The 8,696-nt window shown below is 34.7% G+C and overlaps 1 protein-coding gene across 2 annotated transcripts; it reads right to left on the reverse strand.

The window, feature by feature from the left end:
- Positions 1–2,037: 2,037 nt before the first annotated feature.
- Positions 2,038–8,009, reverse strand: LOC129005470 (uncharacterized). Of its 2 annotated transcripts, none has more exons than XM_054434365.1 (4): positions 7,896–8,009; positions 7,220–7,262; positions 4,331–4,825; positions 2,038–2,192 (listed from the first exon to the last, which is right to left on the reverse strand). In XM_054434365.1, the coding sequence occupies exons 1-4, from the start codon at positions 7,950–7,952 to the stop codon at positions 2,056–2,058; spliced, it is 732 nt and encodes a 243-aa protein (XP_054290340.1). In that variant the 5' UTR covers positions 7,953–8,009; the 3' UTR covers positions 2,038–2,055. The 2 variants fall into 2 exon arrangements, with proteins under 2 accessions (XP_054290340.1, XP_054290339.1); XM_054434364.1 differs by having other exon boundaries at positions 2,038–2,607.
- Between the last annotated feature and the right edge of the window lie 687 nt (positions 8,010–8,696).

Here is an 8,696-nt window from a genome sequence, read left to right on the forward strand (position 1 = left end):
ACAATTTTATTGCTAGTTCCGTCCGGTGCATTGTAGGGTTGTGTTTTGTTTACAATCTGTTTCTTGTTATTTAAGTCATTTAAAAGCTCGTTTAACCAAATAAAACTATCTAATCATAAACAATTCGTCCCCTAGTTATAAAACCAAACAGTAAAGCACATATAATAAAATTAACCGAAAAATGATAGGGAAAAACCTTTTTGTTTCCTGAAAGTTGTTTGTAAAGTTGACGGTTTTCGTGAAATTAGGCATCAAATATTTGAAAGGGCTGCCATTTTGAAACTGTTGATGATTTTTTTAGAATAATTTTGAAAGAAAATAGGTCATAATAAGATAAACATTTTGCAAAATCTAAACGCTGTATCTCAAACAGTTTAGGAGTTATTTATTATTTTTTTTACACATAATAATTACAGACAGACGGAAAGCTAGGCACCACAGACATGTTCCTATGGTAGAATGTGTTTGTCTTTACCTAAGCAATAACGCTATATACTTGTGTCCAGAGAGTCGCGGGACACCCTGTATATGTATTTTAAGCATCAATTCTCAAGTTTTATTAGAAACTTAGTATGACTTGATATGAGCACCATTAGTGGCCTGGCATAAATCTAAGCGAAATTTGACCTCTTCCCAGGTTTTGGTCAGTACTTCAGGGGATTTTGCACCGATACATGCGAATATTCTCTGTTGGAGGTGATTCAGATATCGAATCTGCACCGAGTAAACATCATTCTTTACTGCCCCCAAAGGGAAAAGTCCAGAGAATTCATATCTGGACTCCTAGGAGGCCATTGGATGGGCCCTTCCCTGCCAATCCACCGATCAAGCGGTTATCGCCAACGCAAACTCTAGTGTGGTGGCACTCGATCCTGTTGAAAATAGACAGGGCCATCCTCCATCTCAATGTCATCCAACTGTGGGAAAACGAACTCCTCTAACATATCACAATAAATTAATTTCCCCGTTTATAGAATTTTTAACAATAATTAAAGGGCCTGGAACCGTATTGTGCATGAGGCCACACCAAACATTCAGCTCATAATAACAGCTGACTTGTGTTCAACAATTAACACCCATAACCAAAATGAAGCCTGTGCAAACATTAACAAGGGACGTCAACCGTTTAGATTCATTTTAAATAAAATATTATTAAAAATTAAAAAAAAAATATGTAAAAAACCCTCAAACAATGGATGTAAATGCCCTAGTGTATATCATATCGAGTTATACAATGTTTCTAATAAAACTTGAAAAATGTAGCTTTAAATATAAATATAAAACACTAAACATTGTCTTTTATTTGGCATCGATATTGACCTTTCAAATGTTTCAGTTCTTTATTGGACACCCTGTGAGTTGACCATTTTACCGGGTCTACGTTTGACTTCGTAAAGTATTAACAGAACTAATGATTGCCTTACCAGGTTGGGTGGCATTTCATGGTTACTCCGAAGAACAACATTGGACACAGTAAGCTGTCAGGGCAGAGCCCTAGGAGAGTATTAAAATAAAATATGACTATCTCCATTAAGCCTGTGGTTATATTGGCTCACACCAATTATGTAGTATTTGACAGTTAGTTATCATTGTGTATCACAGCATTTCGTTGCTGCTTTGTTCAAATTAGCTGTTATCAGCAAGTCCAAACAAAAAGTTAATAGTGCTGCACCCTGTTTGTCAATCTTGTAACTTTATAATGCTATTTAACATTGCTGGAAGCCAGAATGTTTGCCAATGAATCAATTCAAAATTTTTAAGATTGATTCCACTCCAACGAACAGGGCAATAAATGAATGCTCTCATCATTTGCTAGACTGGATGCTGAAAGTAAATCTTAGGTCTAAATCAGACTGCAAAAGAAAGGATACCTGTGATACACCATACTCCACATTAACTGTGTTGACAAAAAATGGTTCACTGAACGTAAGGAACAACACACAATTGTTTTTCTCATTCCTTTAGTTAGTTGTTTATTAGTATGCTAGAATGAACAACACGAATCTCCTTCATTGTATAAAAAAACAATGTGTCAAAAATTGGACTTTTTATTTATCAACAATTATCTTCAATAGACATGCAGGATACCAATCTCCATCGCAGTTCACTTTGATTAGTAATCATCCATATCACCTGGTGTGACAGTGTCTGGGTTGGCAAGTGGGCGTGGATAGATGAGGAATTTGTCGCACCTGCGGCCCGTAAAAAACAATATTACTTTCTCATATGAGTCTGGACTATAAGAATTACTTCTGATATGTTTGGTGAATGCATGACATGCCCAATATCCTTTATCTAAGTACTGAGCACTTATTCTAGTGTAAGACCCTTTATGTATTTCCTCTCCTCTCATTCTAATGAGCCTGCGAACTTTGTCTTCTTGCCCTTCCAAATCACCAAGATTTATCATCTTCTTTTCGCGGAAAGACAAGTAGTAGTGTCCTAGCTCAAGGCCTTTGTGATATGTAATCAACCTTAGTTTATATGAATCGGTATCATATTGGCGGCAGGATAGAGCATCAATTTTAAATTTATCATTGTTTTTCGTAAGTGTTCTTTTATTACATTCACTTGATTTCAAATTGGGCGCTGACGAAGTTGTAACAACTGTAAAAAGAAAACAAGTATCAATTGCAACGTGGTGAAAAACTATTTAACTTTTCGGGATGTGGATAGGGGATCATTGTTCTATTGTACAGGTGAAAGACCAAATTGTTTGGATGAGGAGAAATATAGCAGAGAACTCATGTTTAGGGAGAAACTGTTTAGTGAGATGTACGTATATACAGCAGAGTACTCATGTGTGGGGGACAACTGTTTGTTGGGTTGTAGGGTGATAAAACAGAACTCTCGTGTTTAAGAAGAACTGTTTGTAGGGGTTTACGGTGATACAACAGAGTTCTCGTGTTTAAGAAGAAATGTTTGTTGGGTTGTAGAGTGATACAACAGAGTTCTCGTGTTTAAAAAGAAGATCTGTTTATTGGGTTGTAGGGTGATACAACAGAGTACCCTTGTGTAAGAAGAAGAAATGTTTGTTGGGTTGTAGGGTGATACAACAAAGTTCTCGTGTTTAAGAAGAACTGTTTGTTGGGTTGTAGAGTGATACAACAGAGTACTCTTTTGTAAGAAGAAGAACTGTTTGTTGGGATGTAGGCTGATACAACAGAGTACCCTTGTGTAAGAAGAAGAAATGTTTGTTGGGTTGTAGGGTGATACAACAGAGTTCTCGTGTTTAAGAAGAACTGTTTGTTGGGTTGTAGAGTGATACAACAGAGTTCTCGTGTTTAAAAAGAAGATCTGTTTGTTGGGTTGTAGGGTGATTCAACAGAGTACTCTTGTGCAAGAAAAATAATTGTTTGTTGGGATGTAGGTTGATACAACAGAGTACTCTTGTGTAAAAAGAAGAACTGTTTGTTGAGTTGTAAGGTGATACAACAGAGTTCTTTTGTGTAAAAAGAAGAACTATTTGTTGGGTTGTAAGGTGATACAACAGAGTTATTTTGTGTAAGAAATAGAACTGTTTGTTGGGATATAGGCTAATAGAACAGTGCATTTTTTGTAAGAAGAACGGTTTGTTTTATTGTATCAGAACGCTGCAATTTGCAGCGATGTAGCTGATGTAGTTCTTAAACAATCGAATCTCCCGCCTCGTTCGAGATAAGGTCAGTGATATGTTAATACAAGAAACATATCCGATGCCAACATTCACCGCCAGATGATTGAAGGCTATGGCCCTAATGCAATGAGTAAGAGTAAAGTGTGGAAATGGGTTATTGAGAGTAAAAATGTTATTGAAATAATTTTCACTTTGTGGTCTTCTTTGAGAAGCCTAAGTACCCACAAAAACACAATTCCTTTTGAAATTAACATTTTTACTCCTAATTAAATAAATTATTATTTATTATTTATTAATTTATCCGTAATTTTCTAAATAATTTAGTTACCATGTAGAGTTTAGGTCTTAAATGTCAAAACTATTTCCCACAGAAGAGTGAGTTACCTTTAAGTATAGTCGCTTAGATTTTCATAATAGGGGATGTCTATAAGCCTCGTTTAATGAAATTGGTCGATTCCGCAATTGTAATAAATTCTTATGATGTCAATTCAAATTGACATACTCTTAACACATATTGCAGCCAACGCGTTTGAAAACTCAGAAAACATGGAAAAATTAATTTATGAAAGGTTTCGTCGTATGTTACAACCAATATGACACGTAAAGCTAGAATAAAAAAATACATAGTTGGTATCGGAAGCTGAAAAGATGAGGCCTTTTTATCAATCCATTTGAGAAGGATGCCCTGTAGGATTCAAATATCTTGTACATTACCTGTATATATACTTCCCGCGTCGTAATCCTTTATCAACTCGTTACACTTGTCCAATTCCATGTATTTCAGATCATAGCCATAATACGTGTCACACCACCAATCCTCGTCCGTTGAATACTTGAACTTGATGTAGTATAAAGGTAGATTGTACAAGTTGCTTTCTTCCACTCCGAAATAGTTGCAAACATTTCCTTCTAATGTTTCACGCGCCGTTTCTTTATAATTCTTCTCTCCGCCGTCAAAGACGACCTTTTCAACCTCGTAGGCTGCTACGAAGTTGTGATCGCGAATCATGAGTGTATTCACTACGCCATTTACCAAGGAGCTCCTTGTTGTATGAACTTCTATACGCACCCCGATGTTGTTACTCCCAAGAGGATGAGCGACGAGCACGGCTTTGAATTTGAAAGGCTTGAACTTATCCCCACACACCTTGAATGTATCTTTGATGCCTGCGAGTCGTGCTCGACTGAGTTTTTTTGTCCCCTTGACAACTGCAATCAAATTGGAATAAATGTTCGTCTGCAGGATCAGTCTGTTTTCGAATGTAGTTATACTAAAATTACACTCTCAGTATCACTATAAATGAATATACACGTTTTAACTGTGACATGTAAAACTCAATTTAATAATGTACCTTTGGGTTTGAAAATCAAGAAGATTTTTTAAATCATTGCTTCATTGGGTTAAAATAGATTTAGTAATCGAATAACATATTTTGTGATAGATAGACAGAAATGAAAATGTATAATCTTTGAAATTCCATTCTTTTTAGAATCGTGCGACATAGAAGAGCAGTCTGTGTTTATTAAATAGTTAAAAATCCGGTCAAAAATTTATTTATTTCTAAGTTTTATAAAGATGAAACTAAATTTACAGAGAACTAGTTGTTCCCGTTCTTCGCAACAGGGTAAGAAAACAGAAATTAATTATGTGGTGATTTTAATTTAATCAATTAAACACTAGTTTCTTATTCTGTTTGAATTAAATATGATATTCATGGATTTTAGAGATAATTCCGCATTTAAAATGCTCTCCCCTTTAAAAACTGTTTCACATCCACCATATGGATAATAGAGGGAAAGCTAAATCGTACTTACAGTATTGCTTATTTCACTCAATGAATACAAAACCTTTTTTAATTGAGATCTTTAATGTGTTTTTCCTACAGTTACCTGAGAAAGTGGGCTTTCTTGTACTGATTATAGCACGCAAAGTAGCTAATTGCTGCATTTAGGCCCTACTTAATTTTTCCGCACTCCAGTATTCTAACCAAAAAACACGAAACAGTGTACTTTTATTAAACACGTAATACGTGTACGGTTCAAAAAGGTTGGCAACATGCAATGATACTATGACTGCAGCAGCTGCAGCCATAGCAGCTGGTGCAGTATTTCCGATTTCTTAACACTTGGATTTAACCTAACCTAAAAACGTGTCGTAAATTGGTTGAAAGACTTACTATTTATATGCTTTATAGTAGGAAAAAATGTAATGTGTAACACGAGCTCAAAGTGTCTTTGCTGCACTCGAGAAACTTTCTCTCATGTGCAGCAAAGGGCCACTTTACATACTAGCTACAAATAACTATTTCACCACACTACGATGTTTGTAGCCGTTTTACAAACGTTTATTGGAGGTCGAAAGCTACGTATTGCTGTCCATCATGCCAGCAGCCATCGTCCTTTGGGGCCGAGCAGGTTTTTACGGCCTAATGGCCGAAAAATCGCCTGTTCGCTTATTTACTTAATACACAAGTAGTACCTATGTAAATGCATTGCAATAGACTTGTTTTATTATCGCCGCTGTCTAGCAACTATTGTTTTTTGTTTATTGTTTACTATATTTTTTCTATTTCGTATAGTGTGGTGAAAAATAGCGCTCGTATCACGGGCTGAAGGGTTTTGCAGGTCTCGATATCAAACCGACAAAACCACATTTTCTGCACTACATACGAAATATTCTATTTCATATCCTGTATTGCATTGTAAAAGGGCTATAAGTAGCATAGAAAATCTACAAGAATCGAAAGTTTTACTCAGGAAAAAGTAAACAATCACAAATAAAACAAATTGTACAGTTGACGGCTCAAATATTTGAAATGTGATTTAATAGAACACTTGATTAAGGTCCGTGCCCTTAGCAGAGGGGGTTTTTTAACTGATGTTTTACGGGGATGTTTTAACCAAGACCTTTCATTCAGGTAGTTAGTTGTACGGCTTGGTGTTCTCAAATGTTCGTGATTCTTATTAGCGTCTATATACATGGTTCTAGATGTATTTATTGTAAAAGATGAAACATTTTAAATACGAGTCAAAAAGCTGTTTAAATCTCATATATCAGGATTTAGTAAAAACTCTATATTTATAACAGCAGTGTAAAGTGTTCATTTATTCATGATTGTAACAAACGGAAGAGTCACTTGCTAAAAGAGTACATGAGAAAGAACTTTGAAAAATAAGTTAATGAGGAAGGAAAATAAATTGAAAAAGATACATAAGTTCTAATATGGTAATGCTACGTGCTATATTATTCTCAGATAAAACAAATAAATATCGTAATATAACAAAATAATCGCAATCTTCAAGAAACCTAAAAGGCTACGTATACACAGTTTTACTATAGTTAAACAAAATCTATGCTACTGTCACACATTTTAAAGCTTTATAGGTTTTTAATTAAACAATCGAAACCTTAGTTTTGTATCTAAAATACTAATACTAGTCAAATTGGTGTCATCACCCAAATGCAGATATGTAAACAGACTCTATATTCTAATGTCTGGTATTTCATGAAAGAGCAAACTAACAAGATGAGCCTTTTGACTTCCCGTAGCAAAAGTATAATAAGTTCCAAATAAATTTAAGATTTTACAAAATCACACTTACTGTTCAATTTTTTTTCTCCTTGAACAGAGCATTGTCCGACGATCTGAAAATGTCCAATATTTCAATTTAATATTTAATGTAATGAACTACCAAGTAAGTTGTTGTGCCAGTTTTGTTTTTGATTATATATTTACTATCTCAACGTCCATGGCTTGAACAGAACCAAGTTAAAACACACGAAGACTGTTCCTCCAAATAGTTGACATTCGTACAATGTGAAACCAAAGTTAAAAATCTTAAAGATTGTCTAAGCGGCTGTCAATTCTACCCAATCCAACAAATAGACATGATAAACACAAATCTGTACAAACTGAAGGACATTGGAAGGTTAGGGGTTCTAAAATGCAACACTTTAGTGAAATCATTATGAAAACTATTAATTTCACTTTCATATTTTTTATCTGAAATACATGTTCTAGCTAGTGGGGAAGTTGGATAAATAGATATGAATCAGTGAGTGAGTGAGTGAGCCAAGTCAGTAGGGCTTTGACTTTTACATATTTAGATTCAAACGGATGGTGTATCTGTCCCGGGGTCCATGTATTTTACCTACGGTATTTGGCAAATTCGCTAAAACCACAATAAAATTCTAATATTCAATTACAAAATTCAAAACACGTAAATTGTTCTTACAAAATGATCAAACTATATACTAGATATAATATCATCCACTTACCAAAATCAGAATAGTCGCAATACAAATCTTCAGTCCGCTGCTCAGATTCATGGCCATGTACTTGTATCTCTACTGCCAAATGTTCAGTTACAAACTGTCGTACTTGTATTACGAAACCCATCAGTCATCATTAAGCAGATGTGTAATTTCTGCCGAGTTAAGAGTTCGCTTGCAACCGTAGTTATAAACTAAAATTTAATATCGTAAATCGAATTTAATATATTCAAAATATTTTCAAATGTTGAGTATTAATTACCAAAACAAACAAAAAGTTGTAGCAAATTTAATAAGCTTTAACCTTTATATTTAACAATTTAAGCTACGACACGCCGTTTTTAAGTGATAAGCAAAAAAACGCAAATTGGGGCATTTACACCTCCTACCAGCAGAGAGCGGCAGGCAACCGCTTGCAACCGTAGTTATAAACTAAAATTTAATATCGTAAATCGAATTTAATATATTCAAAATATTTTCAAATGTTGAGTATTAATTACCAAAACAAACAAAAAGTTGTAGCAAATTTAATAAGCTTTAACCTTTACATTTAACAATTTAAGCTACGACACGCCGTTTTTAAGTGATAAGCAAAAAAAACGCAAATTGGGGCATTTACACCTCCTACCAGCAGAGAGCGGCAGGGTGATTTTATTCTCACCTATCATATATTCATTAGGGGACCCTCCCTGACACATTTTTGAAAAAATTGGGAATACATAGATTTGTTCCTCTATTTTTCCTTATTTGGACTTATTTTCTTGAACTAAGATAGAATAATGCTGAAAATATCCTAAAAAGGATGCA

The sequence above is a fragment of the Macrosteles quadrilineatus genome, unplaced genomic scaffold (assembly GCF_028750875.1).
Source record: "Macrosteles quadrilineatus isolate MER2022 unplaced genomic scaffold, UCM_ALF_1.0 Scaffold_21__1_contigs__length_2333173, whole genome shotgun sequence".
Classification (NCBI taxonomy): domain Eukaryota; kingdom Metazoa; phylum Arthropoda; class Insecta; order Hemiptera; family Cicadellidae; genus Macrosteles; species Macrosteles quadrilineatus.

What these genes read in the sequence shown, in the direction of transcription:
- LOC129005470 (XM_054434364.1), bottom strand. Translation starts at nt 7,952, where the DNA reads ATGGCCATGAATCTGAGCAGCGGACTGAAGATTTGTATTGCGACTATT. An exon ending in TTGCGACTATTCTGATTTTG is followed by an intron (nt 7,263 to 7,895) that starts GTAAGTGGATGA and finishes GGACATTTTCAG; the next exon opens with ATCGTCGGACAATGCTCTGT. An exon ending in AGGAGAAAAAAAATTGAACA is followed by an intron (nt 4,826 to 7,219) that starts GTAAGTGTGATT and finishes ATTTGATTGCAG; the next exon opens with TTGTCAAGGGGACAAAAAAA.